Consider the following 22,484-nt stretch of genomic DNA (forward strand, 5'->3'; position numbering starts at 1 on the left):
CTCACAGATGGAGAGAGGGAAGGAGAGGGATAGAGAGGAGGGGGAGAAAAGGAGAGGGATAGAGAGGAGAGGGAGAAAAGGAGAGGGATGCAGAGAAGGAAAGATAAAGGTAGTGACAGGGAGGGAGAGAGACAGCCAGAGTAGAATGAGAGGAAGCAAGAAAAGATGGATTTATTTTTCTTTGTCTCTCTAATACAGTGAAGACAGAATGCCTAAACACATACACTGCACACACACACACACACACACACACACACACACAGGGCACTCAGTTAATTGGCCACTTTAATATTCATTCTGTGTCCATGTTAGCTAATGGCCTGGCGTCACGCTGGCTAGTCCTGTGCTGTCCCTCTACTCCGCCACTCTCTGGCTCTTAATGAAACCCCTGAACTCGAGGACCAGCGCGCTCACCCGCACCACTGAGGGGTTTGATGATGCGGAGATCGTTTGGCCTTGCCTTGGGATCACAGTCACACGTTTCTAGTGCCGTGCTTCACACACACACACACACACACACACACACACACATACACACACACAGAGACATTTGATCACGGATGGCATCACGGCTGGCATCGTTGCTGCAGCGTAACACTCCTGAGTCACTGGTACATGAATCACGCGGACACTGGCGCGTGTGGGACTAACACCTAAAGGGGGGGGGGGGGGGGTCAAGCCAACCTGTCCAGGGTGAGTGGTAGCTCCCACTCCATCCTATGTGCCAACACAGCAGTGCCCACCCCATCATCACACACACACACACACGTCTGACACTTACGAGTGAGATTAGCGCTAGGCTAGTGTTGTTGGCAGTGATAATTTCTGGAGTGGCTGTAGAAACTCACAGACAGACAGGCGCTTTGTGTGTGTGTGTGTGTGTGTGTGTGTGTGTGTGTGTGTGTGCGCATTAGTCACTCTCACCCTCAGGCTCTCTCATTACAGGCACATGCACTCATGTTTGTATATGTGGGTTTGTTTGTGTGCGTTAGTTTTGAGTGTATGTGCAAGTGTGTGTGTATGTGTGACAAACACCAGAGAAGCGACAATGAGGTCACATTCCCCTGAATGCCAACACTCTCATTCACATCTTCTTCCTCCACCACCTCCTCCTCCTCTACCTCCTCTTCACCCACTCAACAAAGCAAAACAAATAATGATCACCGAAAAATTGCTCGCGTCCAAAGAACATCATCTGAGCTGACAGGCATTCTCTTTCTTTTATTTTGTAGGAAGAGGTTCACCAAATAGGTTTCGACACTGGCACGTGACATCACTCGTTTAAGAACGATGTTGTGCTTCTCTCAACATCCTGAGTCATCTTGTTACTGTTCCAAGATCAGCAAGGCATTGTGGGTAAAAGCCTTAAGGGCGCCATCATTACCAAAAAAGTATCAACAGAATACTTGGAGTTCTAAATCTACACAGTTGCCGGTGGATACTAAAACAGATATAAACACATACTGTACCGGAGGACTTTCTGCAGTTGAAGCCAACTTGCCATAAGCACTCTATTTGTTAAGAACCTTTAGAATGAAAATAAATAATATAAAAACAAAAGTGCTTGTTAAAAGCTGAGATACAAGAGGAAGTCATACAAACCGCTCTATCAGAGATAGTCTCCATGATATTGTGTGTACATTGTAGCCTCACAGTCTGTGAATTAAACGTGCTTCATCACTGTTACTTTCTTGTTTCTTACTGAGCCTGGTTCTGACTTAAGCTTTTCACAGATAGTTCACAGATAGTGTGTGTGTGTGTGTGTGTGTGTGTGTGTGTGTGTGTGTGTTTCTAGGACATCATCAGCATGCGTAATGTAAACATACAGCGGGTGGAGTGGTGATGGGTCACTTTGAGTCTGCGGCGCCCACCAGGGTCATTCACACCTGCGGCATACTGGAGTCACTTTCACAAAGCGTCGACACACACTGCTGTCTCTCACACTCATGTTTGCACACGTGTGTGTGTGTGTGTGTGTGTGTGTGTGTGTGTGTGTGTGTGTGTGTGTGTGTGTGTGTGTGTGTGTGTGTGTGTGTGTGTACATAAATCCCATTGAGGTCATCTGTAGACTGCAGTGGAACGTGTCCCGCAGCGTCACCCACTCATACACACATAATTGCACGCTCTCCGCTCTCCCTCAAAAACACTCTCCCTCTCACACACACTCACTCCTGCAACAGGGGACGCCTGTGTGCTGTGTCAGTGTGTTCTCCCTGCGGTGACTCAGCACAGGTCTGGCCCGGGTCCGGTCCAGTCTCGGGCCAGGACTGAGCCCTTATAATAAACTCCCACTGCAGAGGGGACACTCTGCTCTAAAGCCCCACTCAGACAGACTGTGTGGCCATTAACTGTCACCCCACCGCTTGACATCTCAAAGGCTGATATTACTTTAGCTTTCTTTTCGAGTTGTTTTCTGTAGATGCCAGCGGTTATTTAGTCTGTAGTCGCTACATGTTTCTGAATTTCATGAATATTACTTGGGCTTCAGCCACAGCTAGTGTATTTTTGTCTGAATGCAGCTTAAGAATCCAAGGGTCCACTTAAATCTGGATAAAAGATGTATTAGGGAATCCTGGAGCGTAAGATCATAACTGAATGTCATACATGACTGCAGTCTGTGATACATCAAGGACTGAATTTTTTGAAATTGCTATAACTCTTCCGTGTTTATGCCTTCAAATCACCCCTGAAAGGTTTTTTTTGGAAGGCAGCATTAAGAGATCCTTAATGATTACCCAGCTCCCCTACCTGATGCCTTTACATGAAATAATTATTTATGAATGACCTGACCGTCATGGCAGTGATGTAATGTGGCTGCAACCCTGTGGTCTGCACGCTATGGCAATTTTTTGCAAATGAATAGAACCGCCTGGTAAAAGCAAAAGCAAATGGCCTCTTTTTTCCATGCTATTCCACCCTTAGAATCAAACACGCTTTTTGTTCAAAATCAGGTAACGGCCCCATCCAGCTGTCTGTTTAGTGTTCACACTAAAATGCCTCCGGTGTTCATACACAGGCCAGGCCAGTTCTTACCTTGTCCAACCAGGGACACTCCTCAAAGGCATTTGAATGAACTCACATAGCGTAGGCCTACAGAGCTCCATTTCATAGTGTTCATGCTTTTTGGTCACAAATTGGCTACGCTGATTGTGGGAAACAACGTGGTTTGACCAGATATTATTCCAGCCAGTCAACACACTGCTACACGGAGCACGCTAGAGAGGTTGTGTCATTTGATTGGATGTTCATTGCAATTGTTTACTAGGAGGGGTGCCCCTTTCAGGAAAGTGTTCCGTTGAAACCACTGTGTGCTTTATGTCACCTGTCCTCATGCTTTCAGGGAACAGTGTGATTCACCTGTATACACACTCCACAGTCTGGAGTTCCCTCTCTCTCTCTCTCTCATACACACACACACACAGGGAACCGTGTGATTCACCTGTGGTCTACACACACACTCCACAGTCTGGAGTTCTCCCTCTCTCTCTCTCTCTCTCACACACACACATACACACACACAGTGACAGGTCGGTGACACACAAGGAGTGTGCAAGCGCGTCAAACAGTGTGTGAGGATGTCTATCCCTGAGGCGTTGTTCACAGAGACAGAGAGGAAGAGAGACGGAGAAGGAGAAGGGGGGAAAACAAAGATGGAGAGAGAGCAATAAAGGGAGGGAGGGAGGGAGAGGAGAAAGAGGAGGAATTGAAAGTGGAAAAGATGTAGAGAACAATAGAGCAAGAGAGCAAGAGGGAGTGACAGAGGGAAAACAGAGAGAGGATGATAGGACAGAGAAGTGTGTGTGAGAGACACAAACACACACACACACACAAGACACCAAGGCAGAGGCACAGAGAAAGACTGGAAACTGGTTTCTTTTTGCCCATGAAGCCCATGCTTTATCTATGGAATGTGTGTGTGTTTGTATATGTGTGTGTGTGTGTGTGTGTGTGTGTGTGTGTGTGTGTGATGAGGCGACCGAAATTGATCGTGCTGATGATTCACTGTTCCAAGGCACCCCTGTGAAGGATGTTAGGACTTCATTAACGACAGGCAGGCTGTGGGCGGGGGAACACAGGATCTATATATAGACCAGGTGAAGGCATTGTGTGCGTGTGTGTGTGTGTGTGTATCTGCGTGTGTGTGTGTGCGTGTGTGCACGTGCATATGTGTGTGTGTGTGTGTGTGTGTGTGTGTGTGTGTGTGTCTGTGTGCACGTGAGTGAGTGAGTGAGTGAGAGAGAGAGAAAGTATGTGTGTATGTGTGTGTGTGATGTTTGAGTATGAAGGTGAGACAGACAGGTATGTGGCCACCAGATGGCCTCTCCTGAGTGGCTAGTGGGGGGTAGGAGGGCTGTGGTGTGGGGACTGGGGGTTTGACGGAGGGGGTGTGGGCTGGATCACGCAGCGGTTGTTGTTGGAAATTAGCCATCCAGTCCCTACTGTGCTTCTGCAGCTCCAGCCTCTCCAAACTCCCCCTTACGTTCATTACACGCGCACACACACACACACACACACGGTGTCAGGAAGTGTTTTTTTTAGCTCCTGTACAGGTGTAATCACATTTCAAAGACGTCCTGGCATACGTGGAGGTGGAAACAGGGGGCGGAAGGAGCCGGTTGGTGTGTGTGTGTGTGTGTGTGTGTGTGTGTGTGTGTGTGTGTGTGTGGTTATGGGGTGTGTTGTAGTTTAGACGCAGCATGACAGACTGTCAGTTGCACCATGCATATTGCCACACACTAGAGAAAAGCTGGGAGCGATAGCAATGAATTTTCCTGAACCAATACGTCCAAACGAGTCCCGTCGGCATGGAGACCAAAAACACGTACATCTCAGGAGAGCTCTGTGTCCTGCTGATCTATGCCAGATTTGACATGGAACCTAAAACAATACCTTCAGTTAAAAAGTATCTTAAAATCACCATCATGAACACAGTGACAATCCACTGATGGATTCTATTTAGGATATGGTGTATGATAAGATCATGAGCTGGGTTGCAATTGCCTAATTCATTTACAGTTGCATTGATTTGACTTAGTGACTTTGTATAATGACTATCAAGTAATAGGTTTGCAACTCTTTGTGTAATAGATATTATTGGTCTATAGGCTTAAGAAATTGTGAAATGAAGTTGTGAAATTGTGTTATGAAAGGGTGAACAAAAGGGTTGTTGTCCTTTTCTTAGAGGCTCCTTAGTGTTCATACGGTATCGACTGGCTTGATTTGTTTCATGGGGATAATCCAGAGGCAGAGAAATGAATGTGTGACACAGTAATGAAAAGATGACTCAAAGTGACACTGCACTTCATTGCGTGACAAGAGAGTGGGCTTGTTACAGTCTGCTAGTTTTGTTTGTTCAGGAGGGAAACGAGGGGTTGCTAACAGCTACACACACACACACACACACACACACACACACAGGAGAGAAACGAGAGATTGCTAACAGCTACATGCATGCATCACTGCAAATGTGTCTCTTTTGAAAAGAGTCTTTTTAACGCTGCTGTTTTACTCAGAAGGTGTCCCTGTAGTACTGAAAACCAAATCTGTTCAACCTCTGCCAAATACTGTAGGCCTGGTGGCAATCAGTGCGGTGAGGAAGGTTTCCTGTCCTCAGAGTTGTCATCCTCCCGTGGTTCGACTGAGTCCTGGGTGAGGAGACAGCAAGTCTTTCAGATGCTCATCAACGACACTATTCGACTGTGTGCTTTCATCCGGACAATTTATTCTTCTGATCTTCCTTTTGCGCTAAATCAGTTCATTACCGCACAGTGTGTTCCACTAGGGCCGTCAACATTCCCCCCCCCCCCCCCCCCACATAGTCAGACAAGTGTTTTGTTGTTCACCAAGGAGACACAGCATCTGATGAGTTGCTCCGTAATGTGTGGCTGTGCAGACAGGCTGTGGACTGTGAGCAAAGCTGAGTCTGGGCTGCTTGGGTGGAGTGGAGTGTCAGAAAGTGATTGTGATGGGGTTGGTGTAGGTTCAGGCCTGTCTGTCTGTCTGCCTGTCTGTCTGTCTGTCGGTGAGGTGCTAATTGGATGAAAAGAGACTGAGAAGTGGTGGCAGAGGGAACATAATTTATCTGTTTAGCCTCAACACCACACACACACACACACACACACACACACACACACACACACAAACACACAGACACGCATGCATGCATACACACACCCACACGCACACACAGGCTCACACATTTGGGAATCCCACCTCCCCGGCCTAACCATAACCCGGTCGAACCATGTCTTGTGCTGAAAAATCAGTGCCCCATCGATCGGAAAAGGCTTGTCCATACGACCACACTGAAATGGATTTGATTGAAGGTGCACAGCTCGACCATGATGACAGCAGCAGGAAAAATACAAAAATACTCGGCTGTTTTTTTTTTTTTTTCCTCTTGATTCGCCGAGCCTGCTTGGTGGATGCTGCAGTCTCTCCTGGCAGTGCAGGCCACATTGGCTGGGTAATGATATATGGAGTTTGCACAATAAAACTAAATGGGAGAGTTCGCCTATTAAAATGGCACTGCGGGGTAAAACTACAAAGGGAACCTCAAAATGCCAGCAGCCAATCGATCTGATGCCCCGTTCCGAGACAAGTGCACGCCATGCCATCCACTCTGCCTCCCACACACTCTCTCTCTCTCTCTCTCTCTCTCTCTCTCTCTCTCTCTCTGTCTTTCTCTCTCTCTCTTTATCTCTCTCTTTCTTTCTCTCTCTCTCTCTCTTTTTTCATTCTTTCTCTCTCCCCCTCTGTCTCTCCCTCTGTAAGCGCTTTCAGACATACGTGTAAGACCGGAGGTTCTGCCGATGTTAAACGGTGGGGCCGTATATCTGAACGACATAACTGGTCATATGGAAGTCCGAATTCACCCGGTGTTTATACTACTCCCCCCTAGTATTTCCTCCGGACATTATGTAAATGTGCTGTGTCTGAACGAGGAGTAGAACATGCGGTTAAAATCACACCTAGTGAGAGGGCGTGTTGGTGACGTTTCTTTCGTGCGTCCATGTGGTTAGATCTGACTTAAATGCCAGTGTTATGATGGAGTGGCATAATAGTGCTGTCCAGAAAATCTCCGACCTGGAAAGATGCCGACATCACGGAGCTACTGTCCATGAGGGCATACAACATTTTGATAGAACACCTGAAGGGAACGTTAGAGACACGTTAGCCTACAACTGCATGGCAAGGACAAACGAATTCAGAAGACTGAATCATCATAAGCAGAAGGCGCTGAAAACGCAGTAGCCTATAGCGACGTCGTTGACGACAATAACAGGAGTAGGCTATTTAATAAATTGTTAGCAACACGGTTTTCTGTTCATTGATAGCCTTATGACCTGCTGAGCTCGCTGATATTTGCTGCGCATATATGCCTAGAGAAAATGAAAACGAAGAAAACCCAACTTTGTTCCAAGCTCCTTACGTAAATGCTACACATGGGGAGAGGATGCTTTTGGAAAAAATAAACCATGAAAAAACGAACAACTTCACTGTTATTAATGTTAGTATTTTGTTTGTTGCTTAAAAACGTTGTATGATCTTGAAGTCTTCAGTTAGCCTACTGAATTGGCTGGTAGCCTACCATAAAGTTTGTGCATGCTCTCTCTCCAACGCAAACCAGATTTGGGGTTCTATAGCTAATTCTGGTACATAACGTTGAAAACAGATAAATGTGTTTATTTGAAGCACACATACAAATACTGTAGGCTAGGTCAATTTCAAGTGCGCACTTACGTGACTAGCCTATTTCAAGTATTAGCCTATGCACAATAGATTTCTCTTCTTTAGCCTACATAATGCATAGGCTACATTTTGTAAACAAAAAGCAGCTGTGTCAGGCAGCGGCCGCATATATTCTGCGTCATGTCTCGCATCTTGTGAACTCTACAAGCCCCCACCCCTCACCACAACCACATGGAGATTCTGTAATGTGCGTGTATGTCGTTCACACATACGTCCGTATAAGGTCAGTATTAGGTCAGCAGGTTAGCATCATATCTGAATCATCCGAAGGGTAGGACCTCCGTTTGACAAACCTCCTCATATACTCCGGAGGTTATATCTGAAAGCGCTTTCTGTCTTCCTCACTCTCTCACCGTTTCTCTCTCGCTCCCTCTCTCCTTCTCTCTCTCCCTCCCTCTTTCTCTCTCTCCCTCTCTCTGTCTGTGTCCCTCCATTTGAACTGTAAATCAAAGGGAAGGCAGAGAGGCCCCCAGAAGGGGGAGGGGCACAGAGTCTGAGTCACAGGTTGGGTGCCTTTTTGTTTTAAAAGCCTTTGTCACTCACAAGCCACACACACGCAGACACACACACGCGCGCACACACACACACACACACACACACACACACACACACACCACCACACACACACATTTACACATGTGCATTCACACACACACACACACACAAACCATAAACACACACACACACACACACACACACACACACACACACATTGACACTTACAACAAAAGCCTTTGTAGAGTAGCACGATGCATGTGTCAAGGGATTGAGAAATGCATGTCACTTAATGAGACACTAACAAAGCTCCTATTAAGACGTTTTCCTCTGTGCTCCCATTGCCTTAGTGTCTAATTAAACTGTCACCAACCCAGAGCCCTTCTTCGGCTCATGCGCCAGATACTCCATATTAGACCATCACTATGTAGGTTAACCACCATCACTGTACAATACGCAGAACAAGAGAGTGTGTGTGTGAGAGAGAGAGAGAGAGGGGGTTGGAGATATGTGTGTGTACACTTGTATTGGATATCAAATCATAACGAAGCGAAAAATTGAACAGACTATCAAATCAAGGGAAAAGTGAGTACATATGGAATGAAAAATAAACACAGCAAGCAGTATAACAAACAAACACACACACACACACACTTCCACAAGCACACACACACACACACACACACACGCACACTCTCAAACTTCCACAAGCACACATACGCACACACACACACACACACACACTTCCACAAGCACACACACACACACACACACACAAAGCACACACACACACACACACACACACACACACAAGCACAGACACGCACACTCTCAAACTTCCACAAGCACACACACACAGAAACACACGCACGCACATGCACACTGGTAGGTCTGTTAGTCTGAGCTGGTTTTGGAGATGTAATGTGATTGGATGGATTCCTCGCTGGCTGACTTCCGTTTAGCGTAGCGGGTGCGATGGCTAAGATGCAGGAGGATTTACCACCGGATTGGCCACCCATTTCTCCCTTTATTCTCTATGGAAGCCATCTCACTCTCTCTTTCTCGCTCTCTCTCTTGCTCTCTCACACACTCTCTCTCTCAATTCTAGCTCATTCTTCCACTCTCTCTCTCTCCCCGTTTCAATCACTCTTTTTCCATCTCCTTCTGTATCCCCATTTCCTCTTCTCTTCTGCCTATCTCTCTTTCATTTTTTCCTCTCTTTTATGATTCGCAGCATGCGGCCCCCTACCCCTCCCCCCCATCCCCCTCCCCCCACCCGGGCCTGGCTCTTTATAAAACACTCCTCGCAGCCTCTGTCAGATTCTAGGCAGAGCAGAGCATAGCAGAATTCAGAGATGCTTCAGTGTCTTCAGTGTCACCCCAGATGTTCAGTGTGCAGAGGAAGCCAAAGCAGAGAATTAAAGAACACTTTGGGTTGATTTTTGAATTCCCTGCATTACTCACGTCAGTGTCAGACACGGACCAATTAGCACATGAAGCCACTTGGGTACTGCTGTTGCGTTGTGTTTGATGTGATTTGATGTTCTTATTTATGTGGTTATTTAATGCGTGGCTGTTTAATGCATTAACAATAAGTTCCATGTGTGTCTGTGTTCTCCCTAGTTAGCTGGCCGGTATCCACTCTTGATTGAGTCGCTGGGTACCTCAGCTAGACAGGAAGATATGACCAAGAAAGGCGCCTCTGTCCATCCTCCTCATCAAAGCTCTGTTGACCAACCCAAACCCTAACCCTAATTGACCATTCACAAAAGACGCGCCTCCTAGTTATTGTTACTACGCCCGTCAAACTCAGACCGGAGTTGTCTAGAAATGCAATGGTAGCTGTTAAGACTGTCTGTAAAAGCTACAGCACAAGAGGCTCTTTTAGAGAGCCACGGACCTAAATACATTCACAATCATTTACTCATTAGTACATTGAAAGTCTGCAGTATGACATGGAGACACATGTATACAAATTAATATCTAGCTTTGTTGGGACAAACTTTAAATGGGAGGCGAGTGTGATTTACTGATATTGATATTAGCTGTGCTAGATAGACTTGCATGCATGTTACAAGGACACTGGGCCATGTCATGTAAGGAACATGGTGCTGACAAAAACGGAAACATAGCCTACATTGCAGAGCCACTTCAACTGGGCGGGGATTTGTGAACGGTCAATTCTAAACACCGATCGCTGCTCTTCAAAGCTCTGTTGACACACACAAATCCTAACCCTAATTCTGCACACCGATCTCTGCTCTTCAAAGCTCTGTTGACCAACCCAAACCCTAACCCTAATTCTACACACCGATCCCTGCTCATCAAAGCTCTGTTGACCAACCCAAACCCTAATTCTGAACACCAATCCTTGCTCTTGGCCATGCGAGCCTCTCCCTACCACAATCATGTCCAACTGCTCCTATTATATTGCTGGGCATCATGGCTCCTCAACACGTGGATGAGGCTCGTCCCTGTGGCTCTCATCTTATTAGCACTTCTGATGAGATGCATCACACACAAGCACACACACACACACACAAAGCATACACATTTATGAAGATGCACACACACACACACACACACACACACACACACACACACACACACACACACACACACACACACACACAAACACAGACACACAAACACACACACACACACACACACACACACACAAGCATACACATTTATGAAGATGCAGACACACACACACACACACACACACACACACACACACAAACACAGACACACACACACAGAGACACATCCTTGCTTTACAGTTCTGTTTCACTCCACCACTCAGTAGTGCAGTAGAAATGTGAAACAGCTGTTGTTGCCGCTCCCAAAACTTTACATGGGAGAAGGAGGTTATTCATCCTCTGTCTTCATATCTCCTTCCTGTTCTTGAGATGGATGAAACATACTCAAGTGTATATGTGTGTGCGTACAGTATGTGTGTGTGTGTGTGTGTGTGTGTGTGTGTGTGTTATTGCTGTACAGACATAGAAGTGTGTGTGTGGGGGTCAGTGGCATTGCAGTGCTTTCTCCTGGGCTAATGAGCAGACAGACTTACGCTGGTGGGCCTGACAGAGTAATTAGGCCGTGTCGCTCGTGGGGACCTCTTCAAAGGCCCCAATTCATCCTCCGCACCGCACGGTCGACCAATCAGAGGACACCTGACCCGAATTATACACACAGAACTTGAGAAATGCAGTGAAGATGCTCTCCAACACACACACACACACACACACTCAAAACATCTGTCTCCGTCTCAAACTCAGTTACTCAGGCATGCATACAACCAAGACTTACAAACCCAGACACACACACACACACACACACACACATAAATTCAACTTCATTATGATCAAATTCATCACTAAGGTTAGTTTCTTAGTAGAACCCCCCCCCCCCCCCCCCCCCCCCCCCACACACACACACACACACACACACACACACACACAGAAAACAGGGAAAAGGGAAGAGAGGAAAAGAGCGAGAGAGCGAGAGGAAGAGGGAATGGAGGAGAGGGAAAGAGCGAGAGAGCAAGAGGAAGAGAGAATGGAGGAGAGGGAAAGAGCGAGAGAGCGAGGGATGAAGGTAATGAGATGGCGAGGCGGAAGGAAGGGGAAAACAAATAAAGTAAACTAAAGAAAAAAACACATACCGTGAGAAGAATGCAAGAGTTGAAGGGAGCAGGACACTGCGTGAGGGAAACCCATTAAAACTAATATTTGCTTGCGGTGTCGGTGGGTGGGGCTGCCGCGCTAATTGCCCACTGCTCCAGACTGTCAGCTCTGCCGAGGCGACACAAGGCGGGCAGTAAGCAGCGGGAGCGCAGAGAAAAGGGGCCGGGGCCGAAGGGCCAGCGTGCGGAGATTAAAATGACATTAAGACAAATCTTAATAAGCCCTGCAGTGGCCAGTGTTTTGGAGCGATTCTCAGAAACGATAACAAAAAGACCTGAGGCGTTCTGTCTCATAATGAACCAGCAAGACACTTCCTGAAGAGTGGGGAAACTTCTTGATGACTTTTAGGATGTTTTTATTATCATTATTATTATTATTATTATTTATAATTCCTTCTCAAGCGGAAATGTCCGTATTTTGTGGACTGCAGTTGCTGTCACTGCAGACTGATTCTTTAGTGCAGTCCTTCATCTCTTACCACAAGCTGAAGCGCTCTGGAGATATCGTCTGCAGTTGCGCTGCCGATCGTGACGACAGGGCTGTCCAGACTATTTCTGGCCGCTGAGATACCGCCGCTTGTGATTAATGTCTGACGAGTGTGCAGTTAAGGAATAAATGACGTTTAGGAGGCCATTAGTGATTCCAATTAGAATAGGGATTTCTGTGCAGTAGTTGAAGAAGATGTAAGTACTTTAAAGACCTAAGCTTACCATAGAAGGAGTCTATGTGAGATGTTTATCACCATTTTTCAAAGGAGAGTTGGAGAAGATGTTGTATTATGGTATTGGTATAATATTATGTATTACATTCTGGAAACCAATCAGATAATAAATCAATCAATAAATAAATCTGTTTGTTTTTTCATACAAACTCTTCAGCTCAGAGGGAGATAGCCTGACAGGATATAGTAGACGTAGCACGAGTGTGTTGAGTGCTGCAAATACCAATCATTGTGGACATTCTAATTGCAATACATCCTGAAAAATGAAAAACAAAATTGTAGCCCTATTAGTCTCAATGGGAGGGAGGATATTTACTGAAGACTGTAAACATGTCAAAAATGAAATTACTTTTAGCAAGCCTCTGAGTAAACACCGGCCCACAGATAAACGCAGACAGTGGCAACGGAACAGTCTCCTGGCAACAGGGGAAGTCAAACACACAGCGTGTGCATACACTCTCAGGAGTGTCACTCCGAGTGACCCCAAGACACTTAAGACCGGAAACACTTTAGTCATCCTCTTACTTACACACACACACACACACACACACTTAAGACTGGACACACGTTAGTCATCCCCTTACTTACACACACACACAGACAGACACTTAAGATAGGGGATGACTAAAGTGTGGCCTTACACGCACAAACACACACACTTAAGATAGGGCACACTTTAGTCATCCCCTTAACAGGACATGGGGTGAAGCACATGCCCCTTTTCAAAGATTATCCATCCTCCACCTCTCTCTCTCTCTCTCTGCATTTGGCTAGCATTATGGTGTGATATTTGATCTTATTATTAGCATTTTGACTGCTAGCGTGGAATCTGACATGTACTATGTTTGGCTGTTTGAGTCTGTGTACTGACAAAATATTACTCCATAATTAGTCAGCATTTCATAATAGTTTGAACATATTGTGAACTAACTATGAATCCAAACACTCAGGTGTCAGTTGTTGGATCCAATGAATGGTGATATTGTACATTACAGACACATCATGATCTCACCATGCTACCTATCTGGTTGTTGCCCAGGTGATCTCTGAGCATGATGTCATTTCCTCCCTCACTTCCTCTCTCTGTGTTTGTCGGTAATGGAGTAGATCTGGGCGTGGCTATAGTTTTTACTGACAGGTTCACATCTTGTGAACTTGGCTTTTCTCTAAGAGAGAGGAAGAGAGAGAGGGAGAGGGACAGAGAAAGAGGGAGAAAGAGGGAGAGAGAGAAGGACAGAGAGAAAAGGAGGGAGGGAGGGAGAGAGTGTGTGTGTTGGTTCTGCTTGTCCATTTCAGTGGTGGACAGCTCTGTGCCTGGTTGGGTGAGGTCTGCTTGGTTCTGTTCACAAATCGTAGCAGCTGTTTTCACAAAAGCTGCGTATGAGGGGGCTGTTTTAAGTGAGTGTAAGCTGCCAGTTTTACACGCACTCTGTGACGGAGAGAAAGAGACAGATAGATACTGTACAGTAGAGAGAGAGAGCGTTAGAAGGAGATGTAGAGAGAGAGAGAGAGAGAGAGAGAGAGAGAGAGAGATGAGGGCGCCATTCGCTCCCTGGCCCCAGGCTCTTTAACATAACTGGCTGCGGTGTCTGGTTCTTGGCACGCTTGTGGGCGCAAACTGTAAACTGCACCGGTCATAGCACAGTCCAGCTCCCCCACCGCCAGCCTGACTGACCAGCATGACCGACCGCCACTCAGACACCAGACAGACGGGCCAAGGACTGGACTTTTAATTTGTCTCTTGAATTCTTTGTGTGTGTTAATTTAATTTACTTCAGCACTCCAGATAGTGAATCACTTTGAAGGGCTTCCTGGCCCTGATGTAGATGTATCTGCGTGTATCTTTTTTGTACACCTGCGTGTGTGTGTGTGTGTGTGTGTGTGTGTGTGTGAGTATGTATGTTTGCGAGTGTCTTTTTCCATCTTCACTACTAACTGCTTCAGCGTCAGTAATGCGATAGGACCCCACAAGCATACGCCCTCTCCCGATCGTGCACCTGGCAGCCAGATCAGGGCCATATCTGTGCCAGACTCTGCAGATATGAGGGCTGTTAACAACATCTGGCAAATAGCTCTATGCAAACGAGCGGGATAAAAAAAAAACACTGCTGTAAGACACTCCGTGTTGTTCGTAGAGTCGTCTCTCTTTATTCGCTCACTTTTAGTCATTTAGTTCACCCATTTTAACAAACAGGAAACGCACACACACACACGCACACACACACACACATGAGTGCACACACACACACACACAGAGAGACACCAAAGAAGACTAAATAGCCATTTATCCAAAAATAACCGACGTGCCGAGCACGCAGCTGAAAAGACTAGATCATTAGCATGCGGTGCGTTCGCATCGTGGCAGTTTGGGCGCGGCGGCGGTATGTAATTTTCCAACGGGAAGGCAAACATCACCTCAGCGCCTCTGGGGAAAAGAGAGACGAGGCACAGAGCGAAGCGGCGCAGCGCGGAGGGGAAGCTCACAGCGGCGGCGTACAGCTGGGTGCGTGCCGCCTTCAAACCCGGCTCCTGCCGCCATATAAAAAAATAAATATAAGAATAAAAAAAAAAAAAAAGTCAAATCCCAACAAAGGCATGTGATTTCCTTTCCACAGCCTATAATTACTATTGAGGCAGCGCATTGTGCTTCTTCCATTTAAAACACAGTGTGTTGCTGCGCTAATGACTTGTGCCTGATGTGTTCATTCATCCTTCGCGGTTAGCCAATCTGTTTACCCAATAATTCACTCCTGCCGTGAGAACAACTCACTTGTGCGCACGCACACACACATACACACACACACACACACACAAACACACACACACGCACAAACACACACCGGACCGTGCTTGAGGAAAAGACGGCCAGATTACAGCCGCATTGTTCCCCTTCTGCAACCGAAAAGATTTAGCGGCCCTGTTAAGCCCAGACGGGTAGCGGGCTTAAATTACTCCTTGTGCTGCAGGCCGAGGACACTAGGAGCAAACCGCTGCACAGCTTGCCGCGCTCATTACAATTCTATTGTCAAGTCGGAGTAGGCCTAGCAGTCACTCTGCAGCATGCAACAAATCTGCCAGGTCACATCATACCACAGAGCCACACAAGGGGAGAGAGAAGGCAGAGAGAGAAAGAAAGAAAGAAAGAAAGAGAGAAAATAAGGGGGGGAGGGGGGGGCGATAGACACACAGTAGATAAGGAAGAGGCCCTGTGCAGCCACAAACATCATTTGTGCAATTGAGTGTAGCACCATCTCACCAGGATGTCACTGCAAGCTTAGCGTTCCCCAGAAAGTGCATCTGCTGCTCATAATGAAACATGATTTTTGGATATATGAAACAAATAAAAGGACGAGGCATGCACAATGCAAAGACTGAGCGTCCATGAACAGGTCAACTTGTCAAATGAGCTCAATACATTACTTTCATAAGCAGCTGTGTGTGTGTGTGTGTGTGTGTGTGTGTGTGTGCACGTAATGATTAAAGAGGCATTTTAGCATCTGTGGAGGTTTTTTTCTAAAACAAGCAAGGTAACTAGCACACAGTCATCAGACTTTACTTACAAACACCAGCAGTGGCACTAGCACTGTAAAAGATCGGCAGACTGTGTGAGAACAATAGGCTACATCTGTAGACATTGGGCTGTACAGGGCAGGGCAGCCGTGGCCCACTGGTTAGCACTCTGGACTTGTTGCCGGTTCGAGCCCCGACCAGTGGGCCACGGCTGAAGTGCCCTTGAGCAAGGCACCTAACCCCTCACTGCTCCCCGAGCGCCGCTGTGGTTGCAGGCAGCTCACAGCGCCGGGATTAGTGTGTGCTTCACCTCACTGTGTTGCTGTGTGTGTTTCACTAATTCACGGATTGGGTTAAATGCAGAGACCAAATTTCCCTCACGGGATCAAAAGAGTATATATACTTACTTATAATTATCTTACGACAGGGTTGCAAAGTCTCTGTAATGAATCCCAATACTACATAGTGCATAACCACAGCAGCCAATGGGAACAGCATTGCATTTATCTCTCTTCCTCTCACCATATGCCATCAAATTGAATTTGAAGATGTTTTAATACAACAGCCTACCAAGACAAACACCTCAACAGCAAAAAAATGACACGGCGTGGCTTTAAATTAAATCCTCTTCTCTCTCTCCCTGGTCTCCCTCCTTCTCTTTGGGAGTGAGTAATCAGCTAAACAAAGCCATCTCGTCCCCTGTGGGCTCGCTGTTCCGCCCGCGTTAGTGCCTCCACGTTGTTGTCTGTGCTCACACATCATTTGCGGGAGTGTGAGTTCCCTTCACCCAGCGTTAGGCTGAGGAGAGCGCTATACGCGCGGATTTATGTGCCACTCTTATCTAGGAGACAAATCATGTCAGGCAGTTTGTGTTGTGTTGTGTTGTATTGTATTATATTATATCACACATTATGTAGTTCACACACAGAGCTAAATGAACTGAACGTGCGTACAGTATGTGTAACACAGAAAGCGATAATTGAGTGTTCACGGAGGGTGATTTAAACAAACTGCCTGCAAAGGAAGCGTTTAGAATAGCCGGCACATATTGGACTGGTCTCTTTGGTCTTTGCACATAATTTCCCACCTATGGGTCCAGCACTGCTGGATATACAGTAAGATCCCCAAGCGTAGAGGGAGGCATAGGGATCTGGTGGCGCCTGTTCCCTTGTCCCAAATGTTGGGCATTCCCTGCTTCAACATGCCTAGATAATCCTCTGATAATCCATCCAGTTCTTCATTGTTACTGTGGGAGTTGGAGATAGAGGGACTCTAGCCACTCTAGCCTAAGCTAATTTAAAGTCTCATGGTGCAGCAGTCATGTGTTCACTCCAGAGGCGTAATTAAAGATAACTTATCTTAACGAGCCCTATGCAGTCCAAGAGAGACTTACAGTACATTATCAACCTCAAAAACCTTCACCTCGAAAGCGAACAGTGTCTTCCGCTGGTTGAAGAAGCAAGGTGTTGTGTTGAGACGAGCAAAGAAAATACACATATAGACATGCCACGTCTTTTGACACCTTGTGACTGCACTTGTGTATAATCAAGCAAGCCTCAATTAGAAACAGAAACACCGCTCTCTCCGAACAGTCACCAGCCACCCAATCAAAATAAGTTTTAGCCTTTAATTAGCCATGATTGGTGCCCTTAACAGGTTGTCGGGCCACGTAGAAAGCAGCGTGTTTACTTGAACCGAGTGCCCTGTCAGAGAGACAGATGGCTCTGGAGGAGAAATCACCTGTGCAATCAGACGCTTCATCCAGCGCATCCTGCACCTTGCAATCACCGCCTCTGTTTATTCTGGTCCTCAGGACGCGTTTAATTGCGCTTTTAAAAAGCACCCAGCGGAAGAATGGAGAGGTAGGTTAATCCGGCACATTAACGGGGAAATTACAGTTGCACTCGCTGCTCCGATGCAACTTATTTATGGTTGATAATGATCCTCCTTTAAATCCACGCCGCCTAACGGTACTAGTATTTGGCCGGGCTGATGAGCGAGAGGTTCACGACTCGTAGATCTCCAGGAAGTGCTTCCACAATCACTGGGCTGCAGAGATGGCCGTGAATCCAAATCTGGCAGCCTAATGCATTGCAGCAATGATAACCCAACGGCTCGGGGAAATTGATTTTGCACTAAAGAAAATGTTTGGCGTTTTCTGCTCATAACAGATTATCGGAGAAGCCCAGTGTCTTGATTACTGCTCTCAAATGTCAAGTGTGCGAGCCTCGCGTTTCATTTTCAGCAAATCAACACAAATCAATGGCTCCTCCAATGCAATTATTGTTTTTTTGCTGCATCCCATAAATGTTTATCTCTCACTGCCATGATGAACAGTCCGACACGACCTGGTAATGTACAGTGAGCCTGTGACCCAGTGCTATTTTCAGGAGCATTCGATGATAGATATGCTGGCGAGTGAATGTGGATGACGTGTACAGAGCCAGCTGAGGTGCCTGGTGATAAAACTGCTGTATCATTTTACTGCCACAAAATGAGAGCCTCTGACAATGTAGATGATACATCTATGCTATGCTTCTAAATGACTGTCCTGTTACGTGTCTTCTCTTCCCCATCTTTTCTCTTTTCCCTCCTTCTCTTTTCACCTCTTATTCTCCTCCTTTTCCTGACCTCGCCTTCCTCTCTCATCTCGTCTCCTGCATCCTCCTCTTCTATTCGGCCATCTCTTTCCCCTTCTTTTCTTCTATCTCCTCTCTTCATCCTTTGCTTTTCATTGGCCTTCAATCCCATTCCTCTCTCTTGCTCTCTTCTGCATTCCCTCCCTCTACCCTGTCTTCTCTCCTTCTCTCCTCCTCTCAGGTGGTGGGTCAGATCGACAAGCTGACGTCGGACTTTGACTTCGACCTGGAGCCGGACGACTGGACGGTGGCCACAGCGAGCAGCACGTCGAGCAGCGAGCGGGGCCTGGGAGAGGCCTTCCGGCTGGACTTCCTCAGCCACGACCTGCTCTCCGACAGCTGGAAGTTTTGCAACTATCTGGAGGCCTCTGCCTCCGCCTCTGCCTCCGCCTCCACCTCCACCTCCACTGTACCCGGGGCCGGACCGGGATCGGGCCCTGGGTCGGGGTCAAGACTCGGAGCAGGTGAAGGTGGAGGACGAGGAGGAGCAGTAACGAGGACAAAGTCGGTGGGCGTGAGAGCCTCGACGACGGCCGTTCAGACCGGAGATGAGAACTCGGACTCGGGGTCGGGGTCGGGCCCCGGACGGACAGGGGGATTGGTATCCCCGTCCTCTGTCTCCCCGCCCCCCTCCACCACCACCACCGGCACCTCCACCGGCCCCACGTCGGCCTACTCGCAGATGAACGGGGGAGTCCCCATCATCCCCAACGGGCCGCTGATCGTCACGCCGGACTCGTCCAGCGAGGAAGCCTCCAGCTCCACGCACAGCCAGAAGACGTCGCGGACCTCAGGCACGCGAGAGCGCGTTCGCTTCAGCGACAAGATCCTCTACCACGCACTCTGCTGCGACGACGACGAGGACGAGGAGGAGGAGGAAGAGGAGGAGGCGTACGGCGTGGGCGAGGACGGAGACGAGGACGAGGAGGAGGAGGACGAAGAGGACGACGAGGACGATAAGCGGGACTGCTGCACGCCGGACACGGACAGCGAGCTCAGCCCCCTCGCCTGCTCCCCCGTACCGCCCCTCTCCTCGCTCATCTCCTCCGCTGCCACGGAACATTCCAGACTCCACAACTGTCTGACTGACCCCGCCTCGGCGGCGTCCACGGCCCCGTCGCTCGTGGGCCGGCTGCCGCTGGGGACTCACTCGCTGGGACGGAAGGGGCTACTGCAGCCCTCGTGCCGGAAGAAGCTGCTGCGCAACAGCAGCACGCAGACTGTGTCCGACAAGAGCACGCAGACTGTCCTGCCCTACGTCCCCGCTAAACAGAAAACGAAGGACCACTGAGAGGACTCTATACTTTATGAAAAACATAAAAGAGTACAAAGAAAAGAAAAGAAAAAAAAATACTCTATACGGAAAAAAAAAGAACTGTATACATATTTAATACTATTACATAGATCATAGATTAATACACAAAATAATTAATTAATTACTAAAATAAATAAATGATATATGGGAATACAAAAAAACACACTCGACTACCTAAAGTCATTCAAAGGCTCAGGGATATACGGGTTGAGATTAGCCACATGCGAGGGGGGAGGGGGAAGGGAAAGGAAGTGCTTAGCCAATGACCCGTGAAGCAGTCTGGAGAAGGAAAGGGGTTGGTAGGTGGACCAAAATGACCGCCCCTGCTTCTGTAAAGACATGTACAATATGACTTCATACTTCTTTTTTGTGTTTCTTCTCTCCTTTTTCCATCTGCATCACTTGTCGGACATATTTTACTATGAAATCTTTAGTCGAAATAATGGTTGTGGAAAGCACTGAGTGTGAAGAAGTTGTTTTTCTTTCCACACACATGTACAAGTAAACACATACACACACACACACACACACACAGACACACACGTATGGTTAAAGGTCAAATTCTTTCAACTGCCACTCTATTTGTTGTGTGTGTGAGATAAAACCCTGGTGTTCCAACACATCTCTACATCTTTTCAAGGGAAACAGTTCGGACGGATGGAAAAACATACACTACACCTGCTCAGACAGAGGATAAAAACACTACACCTGCTCAGACACAGAGATCAACATACATTACACCTGCTCAGACAGAGGATACAAACACTACACCTGCTCAGACACAGAGATCAACATACATTACACCTGCTCAGACACAGAGATCAACATACACTACACCTGCTCAGACACAGGGATCAACATACACTACACCTGCTCAGACACAGAGATCAACATACACTACACCTGCTCAGACAGAGATCAACATACACTACACCTGCTCAGACAGAGGATACAAACACTACACCTGCTCAGACACAGAGATCAACATACACTACACCTGCTCAGACACAGAGATCAACATACACTACACCTGCTCAGACACAGAGATCAACATACACTACACCTGCTCAGACACAGAGATCAACATACACTACACCTGCTCAGACACAGAGATCAACATACACTACACCTGCTCAGACAGAGGATCAACATACACTACACCTGCTCAGAGGATCAACATACACTACACCTGCTCAGACAGAAGATGAACATACACTACACCTGCTCAGAGGATCAACATACACTACACCTGCTCAGACACAGAGATCAACATACACTACACCTGCTCAGAGGATCAACATACACTACACCTGCTCAGAGGATCAACATACACTACACCTGCTCAGACACAGAGATCAACATACACTACACCTGCTCAGACAGAGAGATCAACATAAACTATACCTGCCAATGACCACAGTCCCTCAGGTACACAGAATAGGAAGGGTGTAGGAACACTGGCTGTTGAGCTCAAATATCAAAAACCTTTCACCAGCATCACCAACCTCACCTTTACTCTAATGGCCTATTACACAACCTGTACCTGAACCACCAATCTCACCTTTACTATAATGACATATATTACACACTGTCAAAACCTGGACCTGAAACACCAACCTCACCTTTACTGTAATGACCAACAATTACACACTTTCAAAAATTGTATCAGTGATTAGGAGTTTAATATCAGGTGAGTCCCCAACCTCACCTTTACGGAAATGACTAATATTACACACTTTAAAAACCGGTATCAGTGATTAGGAGTTTAATATCAGGTGAGTCCCCAACCTCACCTTTACGGAAATGATTACACACTTTAAAAACCGGTATCAGTGATTAGGGGTTTAATATCAGGTGAGTGTGGCAACAAGGTCAGTTCAGTGGTTTTGCTTTTCCCCAGACTAACTGATGGTCAGTCATTGCTACACACTAACATTTCTATTCCTTTGTATAATGAACCTTTTATTTGTAGCGGATCGTTGTGGATTGTCTATATCCATTCCTGATTTTGAAGGTGTCTGAAACAGATGGATATGCAAATGGATGTCAATCAGACATACAACACACACACACACACACACACACACACACACACCTCCCTGTGATGATGCTGCCACTTCACCTGCCTCTGTCAGCAAGGAAGCAGAAACATCCTGGGGAGACAAGCTGGGGGATTACACTCTTTATTCACAAGCTGGAAGCCAATAGCTCTGCTGATCAATACAGGCTGGAAGGCCGAGAGAGAGAAAGAGAGAGAAAGAGAGAGAGAGAGAGAGAGAGAGAGAGGGGAAAGAAGGATATAGGGCGGGGGCAAGTGGGTGGGTGGGAGGGAGAGAGAGAGAGAGAGAGAGCAAGATATA

At 47.0% G+C, this 22,484-nt stretch overlaps 1 protein-coding gene across 1 annotated transcript in view; it reads left to right on the forward strand.

Moving 5' to 3' along the window:
• Window positions 1-20,100, forward strand: part of insyn1 (inhibitory synaptic factor 1) — a 72,410-nt gene extending 52,310 nt beyond the window's left edge. The window contains exons 2-4 of the mRNA XM_076292894.1: window positions 18,991-19,175; window positions 19,377-19,707; window positions 19,762-20,100. Coding sequence (XP_076149009.1) covers window positions 18,991-19,175; window positions 19,377-19,707; window positions 19,762-20,100 — 855 coding nt within the window. The remainder of the gene's footprint in view (window positions 1-18,990; window positions 19,176-19,376; window positions 19,708-19,761) is intronic.
• The last annotated feature ends 2,384 nt before the right edge of the window (window positions 20,101-22,484 follow it).

The sequence above is a fragment of the Alosa pseudoharengus genome, unplaced genomic scaffold (assembly GCF_046254945.1).
Source record: "Alosa pseudoharengus isolate Yale_2024_CS ecotype anadromous, Long Island Sound unplaced genomic scaffold, YU_APseudo_1.1 YU_APseudo_1.1_scf_19, whole genome shotgun sequence".
Classification (NCBI taxonomy): Eukaryota; Metazoa; Chordata; class Actinopteri; order Clupeiformes; family Clupeidae; genus Alosa; species Alosa pseudoharengus.